This window comes from Astatotilapia calliptera, chromosome 2 (genome assembly GCF_964374335.1).
Source record: "Astatotilapia calliptera chromosome 2, fAstCal68.1, whole genome shotgun sequence".
NCBI lineage: Eukaryota > Metazoa > Chordata > Actinopteri > Cichliformes > Cichlidae > Astatotilapia > Astatotilapia calliptera.
In genome coordinates this window covers 20,673,312-20,692,593 of record NC_137423.1, presented here as the reverse complement: position 1 = coordinate 20,692,593, position 19,282 = coordinate 20,673,312, and the positions used below count along the sequence as shown (strand labels likewise).

Sequence of the window (19,282 nt, the reverse complement as noted above, 5' to 3'; positions counted from 1 at the left end):
TGGTGACAGTTCACAACAGATGAATCATTCACACTGTCACATTGTTTCCTCGCATTCATTTAATAAATTGCTAAAATAATTTGAGGTCTTTCAACAACAAGTATGAACACATAATGCAGCCGGCTGTAAAGCGCAGCGCAGGCTCAGGACGTAGTCCATGAATTAAAGAAGGCCAGCCTCTTTGAAAAGGTTATCAAAAGGATCACTGTGGACTTTGAATCCCAATTATTTTGCCTTAGGCCAACAGAGTGTTATCTTGTATTTGAGAATTCAACTTAGTTTTCACTTTTTAAAACAAGACAGGACAAGTAGTTTGATTTTTTTCTTTTCTTGTAGCTTGTATTTGGACCAGCTCCCGTGTGAACTCATGAGAAGATCACATTACACCAGTGAGAATTGACTGGGAAAGAAGAGACACCCTTTTGCTACGAACAAGCACAACGCCATTAGGTCTGCTATTCGAAAACATATTTTCACAGCCCACAGGATCCCCCTCACTGTAGAGATTAAGAGTTCAGATTTTCTATTTCTTTAATTTGTTACCAGTCTGCATATACGGTGCACTGTGCCGCACCGCAGCAGCAGGGTTAGAATAGAGAAACCCAAAAGGAAAACAAAAAAGTTTCCTAGAAAAGCTCCCCATTTTCCCCTTGACCCTCTCTGTCACGGCTTGTTAATTCACTAAAGATGATATAGATATCTTATCACACACATCTATCACTGCTGACAAGCACAGGGTTTAGAAAGATTAATGGAGGGGTGGATTGTTGAGAGAAGGGAGGGGTACAGATGAATGGTCAAATATGCAGGAGACAGAGACTAAACAGGTTTCTTATTTATATACGATACATTTCTAAAACATAGATGTTGTAATGCCATGGTCTCAGCTTAAATATGTTCTGTTTTCAAAGATTTTTTTAAACTGCTTGAAGCTAGTGATACGAGATTTTAATATTAAGATGATTAATGGTTTACCTTTGCATTTCTAAACCTTATATAATCCACTCGATACATTTGTCAGCTCTGACGAACAAGACGAATACGAAGCAGCAATTAGAAACTAATAAAGCCCACACAGACGTGCAAAGCAGAATATGCATGTTTAATTTTCTATAACATTTTTAAAACATAGAATATCTGCCACATTTTCGGTTAGTGTTCACACTAAATACTGATTAAATAGCTGTTAATTGTGTAATTATTATTTATCATCTGTACATTATCACAAAACATTTATGAGACTACCCAGAAGACTGAATTCAAATGTTCAAAGTTTCTGCAGACTCACATGTTTAAATGTTTAACTTCGAGTCAAGAAAGGCTTTGGCCTACGTCAGTTGGTTTCCCCTACAAAACGACATTAAGGTAGGTTAAAAAATTAAGGTAGGTGAAAAGTCGTGTGTATACAGGTTAGGGTTAGGCGATTTGTCAGCATGTCCAAATGTGGTGGGTGGCCAAAATACTAACACCAAGATGTTAAAATGCAGAGCACAAAACCTATACAGTGATCCCTCGCTATAACGCAGTTCACCTTTCGCTTTTTTTTTAACAGCGCATTATCTTCTGCGTCCTGTTTGGCTGTAGACCATTGTCAATTAATCTCCTCCGTGTCTCCTGTACAGTACAGAAAGCGTCCAGCTTTTCAAATTTACATAAATCTTCGATCGCTAGCAGAGTGACTCTGAAGTTTTCTCCCCAACAAACACAACAATGTCGACGAAACGTTTTGCACCATCAAAGACACCTGTGGTAGCTCCCAGAAGGCAGAGGAAGATGCTAACCATCGCACAAAATGTTGGAATTCTGGACATGCTAAAGGAACATAGAAGTGACTGTATTTTTCGGATTAAAAGGCGCATTAAGTGAAACAAAACATTCAGATAAGTCAAACATTCCTCAGCTCATTCTTCTTGCTTCCTCTACTTCCGTACCATTGATTCACTAATGTTGAATTCTCTGGCAGTTGCTCTATTCCCATGTTGTGGACCTGAAAACAGGATTTGATCTTTGGTTTCATTCTACATGGACTTATTTTTCTATGAAGGTTTGAGAGTGTTTAAATGAAAGAAGTGTGAAAATGTTCATGCCTGTCTGAGAAGTGTTCAAAGCGTGTAGTGAGGGGTGTTACAGCCTTAAAACATCTATGAAAATTGTAAAAAATAAACCTATCACGGATTATTTTTAGAACATAACTCCCGCGATAAATGAGGCACGCTGCATATACTCCTTTTACAAACAGTCCATGCTCTTACTGGATAATTAACAGCTTAACCTTTAGCTCTTAGCATTAGTTAACAGCTAACAGTATTTTGTGCTAACACTAAGATTTCTTTAACACATTAAATATTCTGCAAAGATTATTTTAAATGGGCACACATTACAGGAACACACTACATGAAAACTGCACTGAAAACTGTTATATGTTCATATACTTATCCATATTTGTTCTAAATAAATAACTACATTCATGTTACCATGGCAAACAATGTGCAACCATCTGCAAAAGATATCCCAGTATCCTGAAATGCTGATATACTGCAAAGAGGATTCATGTTATCGTACGAAGATAGATCAGCTATTACACAGTTTTATTGGTTTTTTATGTCAATCCAGCTGAAAATAATCAAATGTCAAATCAAATTTAATTTCACTTTTGTAAACTGAACTGCACTTAATGCCAGGATTGAATTCCAAGAGTAAAATTTAAATTAATCATGAAAATGGTTTTTTTGACTGTATGCAACAGGCCACATCTCGCCTGTTCTTTATTATAGCAACAAAAACATGTGTACGAGGGCAATAAGCACATTTGAAAGTAGAATTTGTCTTGCTCCTGTGTTGCAGTTTCTGTACATGGTTACAAATTCTAGATACAACCTTCAGCAGTATAATAGGATCCAGTTGGTGGCTCACCATTAGGATAGGGGGGACTGTGCCTCTTTGTGTGTATGTGTCTATGTGTGTGAATGTGTGCGTGTATATGTGTGCTTGCTAATAAGAAACCCTGAGACAATGACAGACACCAAGCCCTAATTAGGTTGTCATGCTGAGAGAGCAAGGGAAAGACAGGAAGAGAGAGAGAGAGGGGGGGAGAGAGAGCTTATTAAGGAGGATAGGTGTCAAGTTCTGGCAGAAAAAAGAGGTGGGAGGAGAGCAAATAAGGGGGAGGATGAGGGCAATGAAGGGGTAGAAGGAATCGGACGCTGATGTGGGGAAAGAAAAGGAGTGGGAATGGGAAACAATGGAACATGGTATGTAGGAGTGAGGAAAGAGAAACAGGTGGTTCAGGTGTAGAGGACAGAAGCTGCTGGCAGGATGAAGGGAAGAGGAGGTGTAGGAGGGAATAAAAACAGCTAGGAAGAGGAAGGGGAAAAGATGGAAACAGAAAGGAGAAAGCTGAGGTAGAGAAGGTATCAGATGCAGAGAAGGAAGACAAACAGGATCAAGCACAAAGCAGGTCGAGTGATTTATGGAATAAAACAAGAGGAGAGCAGTGCTGCTGGTGCAACCAAAGCTTCCTTTTTTCCAAATGAACTGGCTAATTGTGGCTAACTGGGATACAAGCACGTGGCAAGTCAGATTTTTCAAAGGGTGGTAAAAAAAATCCATCACAGTGTAGCTTTTGGAGGTTAAACCAAACGTGACAGCATTTAACTAACCACCGTATGGTAACGTTAAATCTGAAATGGCAATGACAGTTGGTCAATATGTTACTGTTTACCTCAATTTCCACTTAGAAATGTAGAGTTTCTTTCATGTTGTCTGCCTGCTTCACTTTCTCACCTTGTCACCCTTCGTTTGCAACATTGTTGTGTTAAAAAATATGGAAGTAATAAAAAGCTGTTACAGAAAACCCCAAACATCTGAATGCATGTTTATGTAATCAATCCAGTTAATTCTTCTTTGTGGGAAAAGATAAAAAAATAAATACGACTACATCTCATGGTCCACATCGGCAGATTAAGTTCAGCTGTCATTATATACGATATGTGTTTCAAAGCTTTAGAATCTGTGGTTGCTCTCATCTTCTGCCAGATATGGTTGAAGTCATGATTTTCTTCCACTTCTGTTTTTCTCTGTCGCTTCCACTTTTCCACGCTGTCAAAGTCCCTATATCTGCAGCTCTGACGTCAGACCATCTTGTTGGTTCTCTACAAAAGCTTTAAGAGCTACCCTGTGATTGTGCCACTTTAAGGCCTCCAGGACATTCTCGCTGAAGAACCTTCTTCCGAGGCTACTTCCAACATTTAACTCTGCATGACATTCTGATATTGAAGTTCTGTGTTCACTGATGGAAGCCTGACTCCCATTAACCTTTTTACTGTTTTGTTTTTTTCCTCACTAATTTCAACAAATACTGTGATGCCATTCCAGTTGATCCGTCTTTACTTAAACAATGCTGCGTGTCACTTCCTCTCATTGTGAGCTACTTCCATAAGAATTCCAGCGTGCTCCAAGTTTGGTCTAATAAATGACATCAAGGAAGAAAAATCTTTTGTAATCTTTAGGTGTCATTCTGTGTTCATAAGTGTGTTTATTTTGGTTATCTGCAGTGTCGAGCTATCTTTGCACCACCTTGGGAAAAATATTGTAGGAAAAATAGATATTAGTGTAATATAATTAACTTTTTCCACAAGACATCTTTATAAATACATTTTACAGCTTATAAGTGTAATATATATATATATATATATATATATCCGATACCTGGGTGTCCACATCACTCAGGACCTGTCATGGTCCTGTCACATCAACACCCTGGTTAAGAAAGCCCGTCGGCGTCTTTTCTTCCTCAGAAGACTTAGAGACTTCCATCTGCCACTGAAGGTGCTCAAGAACTTTTACTCCTGCACCATCGAGAGCGTCCTGACGGCAAACATCTGCACCTGGTTTGGGAACAGCACCAAGCACGACAGACGAGATCTGCAAAGAGTGGTGCGCTCGGCCGAACGCATCATTCAATCAGAGCTCCCTGACCTGCTGTCCATCTACACCAAGCGGTGCAAGTCCAAAGCTAGGAAGATTATGATGGACCTCTCCCATCCCAACAATGGACTCTTCTCACTGTTGAGGTCTGGGAAGCGCTTCTGCTCCCTTAAGGCCAAAACAAAGAGGATGAGGAGGAGCTTCTTCCCCCAGGCTATTCGGGCCCTGAACAAGGTGTAGGACTGGACTCTCCCACACACGTCACTATAAGACTGGACTCTCACACACACATCACATCACCACACGCACGCTGGTTTTTCTTTATGCACACTTCCTATAATTTAAAATCTTTATAATCTCTTTCTACTATTTGCACATTTTTTTTTACTGTAAATTTCTAAGTTAATTTGTAAACTTTTGTAGTAACCTGTAAATTGTAAATACTGCAAAACCACTGTCATTTAATGGTTGGGCATTGCACAGCTACAAGCATTTCACCCCCATGTCATACTGTGTATGGTTGTGTGTGTGTGACAAATAAAAATTTGAATTTGAATTTATACTACAATAACTGAAGCAGTTGTGCAGATTTGTTTCTGTTTGTTTCCTCCCGCTCCACCACACTACGCTGTCATTACAAATTTACACATAAACACATATTTCTAGAGGGCCTTACAGGGCTCAGTTTCTGATGTAGTGCCAACTGTCATATTGTACATTTTCAATTGAATAAACTGGCAGGATGCCACTCAACTGGCAAGCACAGGTGCACCATCTCACACCAAATGTCCACACAGGTGCACACACTCACCTGCAAGGCATAAAACCAATGTTCTGATATTGCAAACACACCTCAAAAAATGCTAATTTCCTACTAATTGACTAATTGTCAAATAATAAAATAGCAGCTTAAGATATGATGAAACGTTTTGTAATCCATCGGTCATCTGTGTTTTGAATATTGATTGATTGATTAGTAAGAACAGGGGGCTTTTAATCATAAAATAAAATAGTGTTTATTTTTTTTCATTCAGACAGGAAACAGTGCTGCTTCTTGCCCTTGCTATGCAAATGGACCACATGTGTAGAGAGAGTCAGTCAGAAATTTATTCTCAGTTTGTTCCCATGAAATCCACAATGCAGCAGCAACCTCGTGAACCCTGCTGCAAGTCAGAGTCGGGCCAACGATATTTTGTTTGCATGCTGCTGAAATCCTTACTCTGTTTATTTAGTCTTATGAAGTAAATGTGCTGGGGCTGCAAGTGAAACTTCAAAATAAAGCCTGTGTTTTGTTGAGTGTGTTCACGTTGACCCAGCTCCCGTCTGGGGAGAAGAGCTGTGTTTATGTGATTCTCACAAACAATGCACCCATCTGAACCAGAAATAATTCTGAATCCTACTTTGTAAGAGAAACTAGGTTGTAGTTATTTTACTTCAGGGTTGATGCATTACAGTGCCAGGATACTGGTCAGAATGGAGTCAGACAGGCCTGTGCACTGACATGCATCCACATTACCTTAAAACGCATGTGTAGAATCCACTGTCTTCCAATTCAGCAGATCTGAACCAGATGGAGTCATCTTCTTTACTCAGCCTGTGACCCGAGAAGATGATGGGCTCCTAAAAGATACAATAAGTAGAAGATTATCCAATCTAATATAACAGGACTCTTATAATATGTATTAATGGAATCAACGATACAGAGCATGTATCTATAATCTGTAACGACTTCCTCTTAACCAAGAATTGACAACGGTAATGTGGTTGCTATGAAAAAATGTTATACATTTTAATAATATACCAAGTATTACCTTGCTACTCAGATATGCTGTTCATAATTTGAGACATTTTAATATACACAGGCTTATGGAAGTTAGTGATAAACACAAATGAGTGCACTTCTTTGATTTCTTCTTCACTCACATTTGTCCCTCACTACATGTTTATACACAACTCTGCATTTAATCATTAGTTGTTATTAATCTTTGTCCTGTCTCCTTCCCTCACTCCCAACTCGTCGCAGCAGATTGGCCGCCCCTCCCTGAACCTGTTTCTCCAGGAGGTTTGTACTTTCAAATTTATGCTTACATATACCTATACTTATATAATAATTACAGTTATTATAATAATTAGAGAAAGCAAATTATTCTTTAAAAATAATGCTTGAATGTTTTTGAGTTTTTTACAGCTTGAAGGACCTCTGTTACCTTTTTGGAAAGAAATTTAAACATGAAAAACTACACTCCAATTTGTGGAGCGTTTCCACTCAACCAGATGGTTAATCCAGCTTTTTTGGGGGGAAAACTTATCTTTTTATTTATTCCAGTTGGTGTAATAAAAAAAATAAATCATGGTCTTGGTTTGTTAACTTTGCAAATTCAGGTGCTGACTGAAAATCTGTTGCTGCGTGGTACAGACCAAACATGAAGGTTTGAAGTGTAAAATTCTTGTATGTAGCACTAATGAGCAGATATTTGTGTGAGCTGCACCAATAAGGTTTATGGCAACAGCACGCTAACCGAGTGGCATTATTTGATAACCCATGGCATGTGGTGTTAAAAAAACAAAAAATCGCTAATACCGAGGCTTCAAAATTGCAGACTCCAAAAGCCAACGGCGCAGAGGTCACATCCGTGTTCTAAGCAGTCTCAGGGCTGCTCAGGTTATGGTTGGGTTAAATTAATGCTTTTTGGTAATTAACTTTTTAAATTTCCATTTCATGGTGTCTTCCTTGAAATTCATGACTCTTCTTCCCTGCCTCATCTTTCCTTCCACATCAGTTGTAGTTCAGACCAGTGACGCTCACCTCTGCATCGCCTTTGTTCTTGTACCAGATGAGGCGCAGCTTGGCGTTTGTGGCCATGGTGTAGTTGGTTCGGATGTAGCTGTAGAACAAGGCACATTTAACTCGAACAGGCTCACCAGCCAATACGTGGTACTCCTTCAGATCCACAGACCAGTCAATGCATCCATCCACTGCGAGGGGGAACACAGAGAAGAGAAATATTGAGGACATACACCATTATACACCAAATACTGCAGGAGAGAGAAACACTGATTAAAACTCAAACAACACAGGAAGCGAAACACGAACATAAACAGCAAAAACAAAAATCCTCACTCAGCCAAGGGTTTATATAAGATATGTATAAGTAAAAACATAAAGAAAAATGCTTGACAGGAGAAAGAAACGAGGATGTGAGAGAGCCAGAGAGTGTGAGTGACAGGGATATTGTTTTATCTCATTTCTTTGGCAATATTATTCTTTACCTTCAAAGCAATAGAACATTGAATGTAAATTTTTTAACAGTTAGTCTGTTCTTTTGTTTCAGGGGAGGGAGGGGGGGCAACATAGTGGAAGATTAAACGAGTTACAAAAAAAAGTGTAGCATTTTTTTCTTAAATGTTGAAGGTACAAACACAGGAGGGTGTCAGAAATAAACTTCTTGTGAGAACAGACGAACAAAGTTCATTCTATTTTCTTTTGATTTCATCCCTACGACCAAATGTTTCTCTTCACTGTTATTTGTATAGAGTTTTTTTTCATACACCAAGTATGAAAAAAAAAGTAAGGACTGCTTACTAAGTATTGCTTTAGTAATTGGAGAAAATGTGTGCGAGATAAAAAGACAGAAATTCAGAATATGAAACATGGAGGGAGAGGTCATGACCAAAGGAACAGATGAAAGAGGAAGTGTGCTGCGGCAGTGTTGGGGTGAGTCCAGGTCAACAAGAACGAACAGAAAACAACTTGTAGATGTGAGACAAGTTTGAGATGGCGAGATGTTAGAGGTCGAAAAAAAAGACAAAGAGCTTGCCCTTCTGTTTTTTTCCTTTCCTCTCTGTCCCTCATTCCTCTCACTTCTTTTAGTTTTCCTTGTGGTCTGAGCCTCAGATAGCTGTGCTCTGTTTTAACTGTCACCCTCAGGCACTTGCCACAAGGCCTTCCCTCTGAATTACAGCCTGTAGCAATAAAGCCTCTGGTTCTGTCATCCACTTCAAAATACCTCTTCTGTCTCTCATCTGTACTCTCCCCCTCTTGTTTATTAGTGTTGTCATAAATAGCGTATGTATGCTAGTTGGATTAGAACAGACCATAAGCTCTGAATGGCATCTAAAATTTGGCTGTGATATCATCTTTTTTCCCCCCAGCAGTGGAACGATACCGTTGACCACAATATCACAGCATGACTTAAGTAAGGAAAATGGAATCTGGAGGAAAGTTGTTCAGATGAACATGTCCTCTACCCACATACCAAGGAGGTCTGGCCCGGATCTAGTATCAAGCTGGCACTGCTGACTTCTGGCATGATAAGACGTATGCCATCCAGATATGGGCCAGGCCTGGCATAGATGGCACCGTTTATGTGATGGCATGCCATATCTGGCTCGATTGTGGTTTGCTTCATGGGCCCAGGCTCACAGAAAACAGGTCTGGCCCGGATCTGGCATCAAGCTGGCACTTCTGACTGACTGGTGTCATGGCAGGGTGTATGTCAACCATATGTGTACCAGGTCTGGCAATGACGTCACTGTTTATGGCATGCCATGCCATATCTGGCTCGATTGTGGTTTGATTTATGCAGCCCAGGCCCATAGAAAACAGGTCTTCCCTGGATCCGGCTGGTGCTTCTGACTGACTGGTGTCATGGCAGGGTGTATGTCAACCAGATGTGGATCAGGTCTGGCAATGAAGCACTATTTATGTTCCTGTTTTCCTATTTTAGCTAGAAGACCCAAATGCCATGTTGGAATACTATACTGCTATGGTAGCCAATGTTTCAAATGCAGGTTTGTGAGTGTACACTTTATCCAAAGCCTAGTGACGGTTTACTCATCGTTGCCAGTGGGTGGCTGTAGCTCAGGAGTTGGAGCAAGTCACCTACTGATCGCAAGGTTAGTAGTTCGATCCCTGGCTCTTCCAGTCTGCATGTCAAGAGTGTCAATGTGTATGAATGTAGCTAGGAAGCACTCAGTTTAGAGAAAGTGTGAGATATTGTGAATGTGTTGTGTATAGCACTTTAAGTAATCTGGGCGAGTAGAAAAGCGCTGTATAAGAGTCAGTCCATTCACTGTCTGAACAGAGTTTCGTCATGTTACTTTTGCACTATTATGTTGTTATTACATGGCTTGATTAAGGTACACATTAGGCTGACATCTGGGGCCAGAGCTGAAACTGTTCTGGGCCAGCACAGGGCCAGCAGTGTGTCTACAACTGGCCCGTGGCTGCACACAACTTACACATGGCCCACATACTGCAAAGAATGACGGCCCTTTGGTGGCCCAGATCAGGTTTGCCAGAGGTAATCCACACATGGGCCAGGACAGGACCACCAGTGTGTCTGCAACTTGCCTTGTGCTGGCCCATGTGTGGGCCACCTCTGGCAAACCAAATCTGGGCCACCAAAGGGTCATCATTCTTTGCGGTATGTGGGCCATGTGTAAGCACATTGAGTGGGCCTGATCCGAGTCTTACCAATTTTATTATGTGGGTATATTTTAATATGCACATCTGGGTTTAAGGTTTGGTTTAGCTTAGCTAACACTGCTAGCATAATGGACAGGTTTTTGATGGGGCTCCCACCTCCCACACAAAAGCATAGTCAAATATGCTTCCAAACCAACTTCCTTCCAAGCCAAAGACTAGAAGATATGATATCTTGCCTTTGGCTTCACCTGCGAAGATTTTCTTGTAAAACAAAGGTAAGCCTAGCAAAAAAAGTTTGGGAACCACTGGTCTGGTCTAACTCCAAATTACTTGTGATACAAAGTATCCCACGTCAAAAATACAACTGAATCAAATACAAACACATGTCTGTCCCAGCAGCTTGTCATAACAGGAATATATATAATCATGGCTCAGTAGCATATTCACTGGCATTGGGCCATTGTTGGCAAAATTTGCTGGGTCTGTGCTTTTTGGACACAGGATACAGGTTGTGGATCGTTACATTGGCTAGCTCTATAAGTCAATGTAAACATGTTTTAGCACTCTGTATGATGTGTCAGGTGTAATTTGTGTTGAGTTAAGTCACTACCAAAGATTTAACGACTTTATTTGCACCAGTTTGCGGTTTAAAATTACAGCCACATACTTAACTGGTACATTTATAGATTTAGCAATATGCATTAAGTCATACTGTGGCAGGAGAGATTCAGCATCACTGCACACACACTCATGTACAGACACACGGCAGATTTATTACACACACGATCACTCATTCACCTTCTCAAATTAGTGCTCGTCCTCATCTCCCACTACACATGCACCAACAGCAGTCATTTAATCAGTGACAAGCTTGACAGATAGTCATAAAAACTGTGCCGATCTGTCATGAAACACACAGTTTCACAGACTAAAACAACATTTTTTTCATGAGAAAGGTAAAAAAGCCTGAAATTCTGTGCGAGTGTGTGTATGTGTCTGCGCAAATGTGTGTGTAAAAGAATTAAGTAATGAATTGGCCAGTCAGACTTGGTGGTTGTAAATTAATGAGCTGACACGAACTGAAGATGTTAGTGTAGTCCACTCAACACCTAACACACACACAGGATGCACCCAGGGCATCACATTAATAGAAAAATCACATTAGTTTGGTCGGCTGGACTAATGTGATTTGTTTGAGACAATGTTTAACACAGGTCAGACACACACACACACACACACACACACACACACACACACACACACACACACACACACACACACGAGAAAGGTGAGACCTGTGTTTCAGGTCATAACCAAAGAAAAATTCCAATAATCCATTTATCTTAGCGTGTACATGTGCTTATGCATATGTGTTAATATGTGTTTGTGTGTATAAATATATTTATATATATATACACGTGTATATATATATATATATATATATATATATATATATATATAAGCCAGAAGAGAGAGTGTGTGTGTGTGTGTGTGTGTGTGTGTGTGTGTGTGTGTGTGTGTGTGTGTGTGTATGGGGGAGTGCAGCTGTGTGTGTCTGTAGACATATTAAATGTGTGGGCGAGGTGTTAGCATGGGCAGATATATCATTCCCGTCAGTTGTATCTGCATACGGATGCTCCCAAATGGCAGAATGAAAATAACCCTGAATAAATGGCAAAGTTTCAGAGTCTGGAAAAGTGGAGAGAGTTTTGGGCAAATATACTCACATAGACACGCGCGCACACACACACACACACGCATGGACAGAGTCCCAAACTGTCACGGCGAGTGAAGTGAGCCGTGTGGAGATAATGAAGTAGGATCCAAACGCAGGCACTTGTAAAGGTGTGAAGGTGGTTTATTGAAAGTAAAGTACAAAATAGAAAAACGGTAAACTGGACTGCAGACTATCTGAACTGGGAACAACTAAACTACAAAACACGAACCAGAACATGAACATGAAGAAGGATGGGCGGAGGTAAGTGATGACAGACAGCAGGAAGAACACACGGATGAAATACGATGGATACACAGACAGACCAGCGACTACAACAACAGACTACACGACTTAAATACACTCAGAGAAACACAGGGAGATTACACACAGGTGGGAGTAATTAACGAGAAGAGACAAGGGAGGTAAAACTGAATACACTCACATGAGACGCAGACCTTCACAATAAAACAGGAAACAAGAGCTCACTACACAAGGACGCAGACCCGACACTGAGAGACAGACAGAATATAACACACGGAGCGCAATACTAAATATGAGACACAAATCCTGAAACACGAATAAACAGAAACATGGAACTCTAATAATAATAATAATAATAGCATCTGAAAAACACAACAATCATTCAAAAATAACCAAACATCAGTACTCAAAATACTGGATTGAACCGACCCAGAACTGTGACACAAACCTATATACAGGCTGCACTTTTTCCCCTTTGGCAGAAACAATCATGTTCAACAACAAAAATTACAAAACATCAAATGTATTTCCCACTGAACTAAACTGCAACAGGGTAATTTACCATAAATAACACATTTAGTTCTTCTGATGCTTCAAAATTGCTTTAGCTTTATTTAGTCTTATTCTGCCAGATTTGATCTTATCCTGTAAGATTTGAACAGTTTGATAGGATACTGGGAAATAAAATAAACTTGACATTTAAGCATCGTAAAAATGAGTTCCAAGCAGGAAAGCTGCAGACTTATTTGATTATTATAAGTGTTCTGTTATTAGCCAAAGATGTGTAGCAGCACTGGAGAGTGCAAGACTGCAGTCTATACTAATAGTGATCTTAAACTTGCACTTGCAGTATTTTGCACTCACTGATTTAAACTGCAAAGGCACCGAAGCAAACCCTGTAACAGTCTGATGTGGTGAACAGAGAGCTGAGTGTGAAGGCAAAGCTAGTCGATCAGTGTCTCTACCTCCACCTGTGACCACAAGCTCTGGCTACTGACCTAAAACTGCAGATATAATCCACAGAAATGAGCTTTTATAGATCCGAAATCCAATTATGGTTTGTCAAAAAGAAATGCTGTTGGTGAAAAACTGATGGATGTATGATTAGATGGACGGTTGTTATCAGTATTACTGTCAAAACCTTTGTCATCATTGTTTGACAAAAATAGCTGTAAAGGAGGAGGCAAAGAATCTTGCATAGATATCAGCTGGACTGCATGATTACTAGTTGCTATTAGGAAAAAACCTGTACTGGTCGGCCTGTTGGTCATTGATTTTGGGAGGTTGTTTGCTGTAGCTAGGTCAAATTGGTCGCAATTAGGTATGAAATTCTGGAGAAAGAACCTCATTGTGATTGCTTTGATTGCTTGCAAATTACACACACACACATTCACAAGGGATGTTTAAATTTATACCATAGGTGCTTCTGCTAGGAGGCTGAGGGTGGCGCTAATGAGTGGTAGTATTTTTGTAACATATTTCAGCCAGCAACAGCAGGCAACATCCAGTAACCATTCGTCAACCAGTCACATGTATTTCCCTGGAGATCAGAGGTTGCCCATAGATACCGGATTGGAAGATGTGTGACTGTCGTCTTGTCGACTTCCACAAGTGGGAATTGCTATCCACGGTGCTAAATTCTATAGTTTAGACAGGACTATAGGTGGTTATTTTGTGTTTGTGTTTTCTATTTTGTGACTATTGTTTGCATTACAGGTGGAAGGCTGTAGTATTTTTTTGACATGGCCATACCAAAGATCTTCTGCTTCATCTCTATAGCTTGGGGGCGACCGAGGCTCATGGGGTTGGGAAGCGCATCTGTAACCGGAAGGTCACCGGTTCGATCCCCGGGCTCTCTGTCCTAGCAGCTTCGCCTCTGTCAGTCTGCCCCAGGGCAGCTGTGGCTACAACTGTAGCTGCCTCCACCAGTGAGTGAATGAATAGTGGTACTGTAAAGCATTTTGGGTGCCTTGAAAAGCACTATATAAATCCATTCCATTATTATTATCTCTTTGAGCTAACGACTCTTTGCTGATGTGCCATGAGTACATAGTTTGGTGAGGCACGCTTCCTGGATAAATCTTTAAAAGATCCTTTCGTCTTGTTTTTGTTTTGAGGCCATTAGAGACCACCGTGTACTGCAAAGATTAATGATGGTGTTTTGCATGCCTATGAGATCTTGAGTTTTGACAATATCTCTCTACAGATAGATGGCGAAATATTGAAACACCTGCCAGATTTTTTTCACCATAACACACACACACACACAACACGAACACAATACCAGCTACACTATCACAGCCCATATAAATGTGTGCATGGAGGTACCTTTCACTCTGGCGGTTTTGAGCTATACCTGCAGTAGTCATCTTATACTGGTGATCCTGATGGGTTGTTTCTACTAGACACCAGAGAAGACTATAAAAGTGCTTCAATAAGCTGCCCGCAAGTTTAAACTTTAAATTTACTCCATAAGTTTCAGAGCACACATTAGACAACATGAATATAGTTTAACAATAACACTGACAATACTGGGCATGTATGCTTTATTTAATTTAAGAGCTATGCGAGTTATGTAGTTTGTGCTGGGAGCCGAATATTCAGTCCAGGCCTGTCACTCAAACGTAAAGCCCCTCAGAGCCTCCAGCCTGTCTGCACGCCTCCCACAATCCCCTGCAATACCACTACAGCTGCTGCCATAATAATAGCTTGACCTGACCCACCCACACACACGCACGCACGCACACACAGGTAATGATCCCCATATTCACAAACAGGGACAAACACACACACAAAAAAGCAGTATGAAGTCACACACACACACACACACACACACACACACACACACACACACACACACACACACACACACACACACACACACACACGTACATGTACACACTGGAAAGACAAGACAAGTACACACATGAGTGCGCACACACACACACACACACACACACACACACACACACACACACACACACACACACACACACACACACACACAACAGTCTATCACCACTGGAGGGCAATTTACACCATGGGTGAGAAAAGACAGAAAGAAAAAAGAGAAAAGAAAGGAGAGAGAGAGAGAGAGAGAGAGAGAGAGCAAGATTAGAAGGCGAAAGAGCGAGGGGGAGAGAGACAGAGTGTACCTGCCATTTGGCCCAGTGGTTTGTGCTGATGTTCAATTTCAGCGCACGGCCAGCTTGATGGTTACTTATTTTCTCTGAACACATTTTATGAGAATAGGCTTTAGCCTAGATAGAGCTTTATATGTACGCCTCGAGGACATGCTGCATTTGTGTGCGGGCACCGCAGAGCGAGGAGAAGCGTGACATTGTGCGTGTTTGCCATTTTCAAAATGACTCTCAGAATAAGTTGCACTCCGGCTCAAATTGTGAATCTATGCCACACACACACACACACTCACATAGATTTATGTATGGGTGTAACTGTGAGGGCATTCACATACATAATCCATTCCTAGCCACTTACCTTCAACTCAGCCATCAAAACTAAGGGCCTAACAACAGCCCTCACCCGAGCTGTAACTTAAACCCAATTCAAATTTTAACCCTTTAAAGGTATCCTCAAAATCGTTCCCACTCCAGTGGACTAAGACTCAAACTGATTCTCACAGTGTTAGCTGGGCAACAACCCACACGCACATCCATACACACACAAACCAAAGCAATCTATTTTGTGAGCCTTATGAATATGGTAATACATGTCTGGGTTATGGCCTTCATTCATTGCAACGGAGTTACAACAGCATCTATCAGCATACGAGGCTTGTAGTGCTACAGCACACACACACGCACATACACGTACACACACATATTACAACCAAGACACACAGTAAAACACTCAACCTCATATTAACAGACACACACATTTTCACGCACATGCATTGGGCTGAATAAATGGAGTTGACCACAATCTGCCCTCTGTCTAATGCTACCAAACAGACTGAAATTTATTCACTCTCACAGGAGAAAGCACACACAGAGATGCACATGCCCACAAAAAACAAAGGGAAAAAAGTGACATGTACTGATAAGAAAACTGCAGCTGTGAAAACTGAAAGCATCATCTGAGTTAACCTGTGGATTCTACTGATGAATGAGAGTGCATGTTTGAGTGGACTGAGTTGAACTATCATTAATAAAGATAATAAGAAACCCTGATGTGACTGGCAGAATAACAGTGTCATAAAATATAAATAAATATTATATTTCTAAGATCTAGCTGGCTTATTTAGCTTGTAGGTAAAAAACCTCTTAAATTGTCTTTATAAATCTGTTTAAGCTCGTCTACATTCGCCTAGAAAGTGGATTAGTTATTCTGGCACTAGCAGAACAATTAATACTTGGAGCAGTACGTCTGCACACTGACACATTTATTTCTATATTACTTGAAGAAGATGTAAACAAATCACACACAAAAGTCTGCATTTAGTGTTATTTGACCTAAAACAGACTGTAGTAGAGCACCGTCATCATTAATGTCACTGTTAATCAATAAAGCCATTATAAGCTGTGAATTTCAATGAAAATAAAATTCTATAAGAATACTCCTGTGTTTAGGCTAGTCTTATTGTTCAAAGATGAAAGTGCACGAGAAAAAGAGATAAGAATAGAAACTGCATATTTTGTTAAAATTGGTTTTCAGGTTAAACGTGGATCAGAAATGCGGGGTATGGAGTGCATTCAGAGATAATGTAGTCAGAGATCTATTATGACTGCACAAATTTGTCCACCTTGGATACAAAGTATGGCTGACACCTAAATTTACCCTAAATGGCTGGGTGGGTGATGATTGGAGGATGATTATATTTGATGTGCCTCTTAGTCTGATCTTATTTCAAAGTAAAGCCAGATTTCTGTGACTGCTTGGTGAACCCACGTCTAGTCAAAGTTTATTTCTATGGTACATTTTAAACAGCTGGCAAAGGTGTTGTAGAAGTTACATGAAATATGCATAACACTGACTAAACCAACGAGAAGTACACACCAACAATCAAATAGAACAAGCGAACATGACTGTGTTTGCATATTAGAAGCCAGGGTACTCTACTGGGACAAATAGGATTCAAAAAATGTTGATTGGGGATGATCGAGAGACTGGGCAGCTCTTATGTGAAAAGGTAAGTTGTTCCAAAGATTAGCTGAGGCACCACTGAGAAGGCGCTATCGCCTCTGCTGAAATCAGGCTGAATGAAGATAAAAAATGACACTATTTAAACCTTCATGATCTGTATCCAGATAACTTTTTTTCTGAATGAGAGAAATGCATGTGTCCAACCAATGTCTAACAGGAAAAAACTCACTTGTGTATTTTTGTGCGAAAAGGCAGCATTGGACATGTCCAGACTGAATTTCCCACGTTGCCTCAAGTTTTTGTGCAATGTGGTAGATCTTACATATTGAGATCAGATCAGGCAGCATGGTTAGCACTATTGCCTCATAGCAAGAAGGTCCTGAGTTCAATTCCATTCAATTTCTGTGTGGAGTTTGCATGTGTTTGCGTGGGTTCTCCCCAGGTACTCCGGCTTCCTCTCACAGTCCAAAGACATGCAGTTAGTGGGGATAGGTTAATTGGAAAACTTTTAATTGCCCGTAGGTGCGAACAGTTGTTTGTGTCTATGTGTTAGCCCTGCGACAGACTGGCGACCTGTCCAGGGGATCACATTGTTGTCACATGTTATTTTTCTACCAATGTGAATGCAAAGACCCATATCATCCAGGTAACATATTTACTGAAGGTACTGATCCAAGTGTTAGATCGCCCTGAATTGCTGTGGACGTCTTCCTTCCTTCCTTTTCCAGTTTGGTAATTTGGTTAACCAGAAACAGGTCAAACCACTTGAAAGTGTGTTTAGTTCTCTACACACACACACACACACACACACGGACACACACTGTGCCCCACTTTGCTTTTTTTTTCCTGGATGAAAGCCTTCATAGGACAGTACAAGGTTTATAGGTACTAACAAAATACAGTGCTGTACACTTCTACTACAATTATAAACTGACTGGTTTATTAAACAGAAACGACTTTCCCATCTCAGTGAAAACGAGCCTTCCATTAGTAAACTGACAACATCTGTTTTCTCCCAGAAGGAGCTTTTGCTTTTGAACTGCTTTGGACTTTCCGATCACCAAATGGTCAGAGTGCCCTGTAACAGATTGCGCTATCTTGAAGAGGAGGGAAAATGTGATTTGATTGGTCAGGCTGGAGGCAAGACTCTTTAACATTTCCAGCTGAGTTACAGTTCTGCCACGGGCTTGTTGACTCAGCCACTGATTGTGCTATGTGCAACTGATTCTTGGAAATAAAGCATAGCGCAGTCTGAAATATCTTCAAAATGTTGACTTGAGTTTTGCAAATCAGGTCATGAACCAGAAAGAGAAGTAGGCCCAAATAATTTGAGAAAATGCTGAAAAGAAAACAAAAAAAAAAGATGGGCGGCAGAGGGAAAGATTGAGGATGAAGGAGTAGTTTTGATAGGAAGTACTTAATGAGAAACAATGAGTCCCATTTCCCTGGGAAGTACAACACATTGGCCTTCCTATTAACTATAATGACTCTCAAAGAGGTATATATGGATAGATGAAGGAAAGGAGAGGTGGAAACATAGAGGGAAGATGGAGAGGAGACACAAAGGAAGCACCTGTGGATGACAGATAAAGGATCTTATCAGGAAAGATAATAAGAAGGTAGATAATGTTTCCCTATCAGGCTACTCCTCAATGAGTAATGACAGCAGAAACAAAAGGTAAAAAAAGAGGAAGATGAGAAACAGAAGATAGTTTGTAGCATCTGCAACATAGATAAATCAATGCCAAATTACACGTGGTAGCCTGGTATAATTACACCAATAAATGTGATCAGGGTTGGGATGATTGATGACATATCTCACACTAGAGCTAATGTTAGTGTTTGCT

At 40.4% G+C, this 19,282-nt stretch overlaps 1 protein-coding gene across 4 annotated transcripts in view; it reads right to left on the bottom strand.

The window, feature by feature from the left end:
* The window catches only part of il1rapl2 (interleukin 1 receptor accessory protein-like 2), a 486,207-nt gene that overhangs the window by 182,801 nt on the left and 284,124 nt on the right, over window positions 1-19,282 (bottom strand). For all 4 annotated transcript variants that reach the window (XM_026186343.2, XM_026186354.2, XM_026186326.2 and 1 more), the window contains exons 3-4: window positions 7,733-7,902; window positions 6,443-6,546 (exon numbers count right to left, since the gene is read on the bottom strand). In XM_026186343.2, the coding sequence (XP_026042128.1) occupies window positions 6,443-6,546; window positions 7,733-7,902 (274 nt within the window). The remainder of the gene's footprint in view (window positions 1-6,442; window positions 6,547-7,732; window positions 7,903-19,282) is intronic.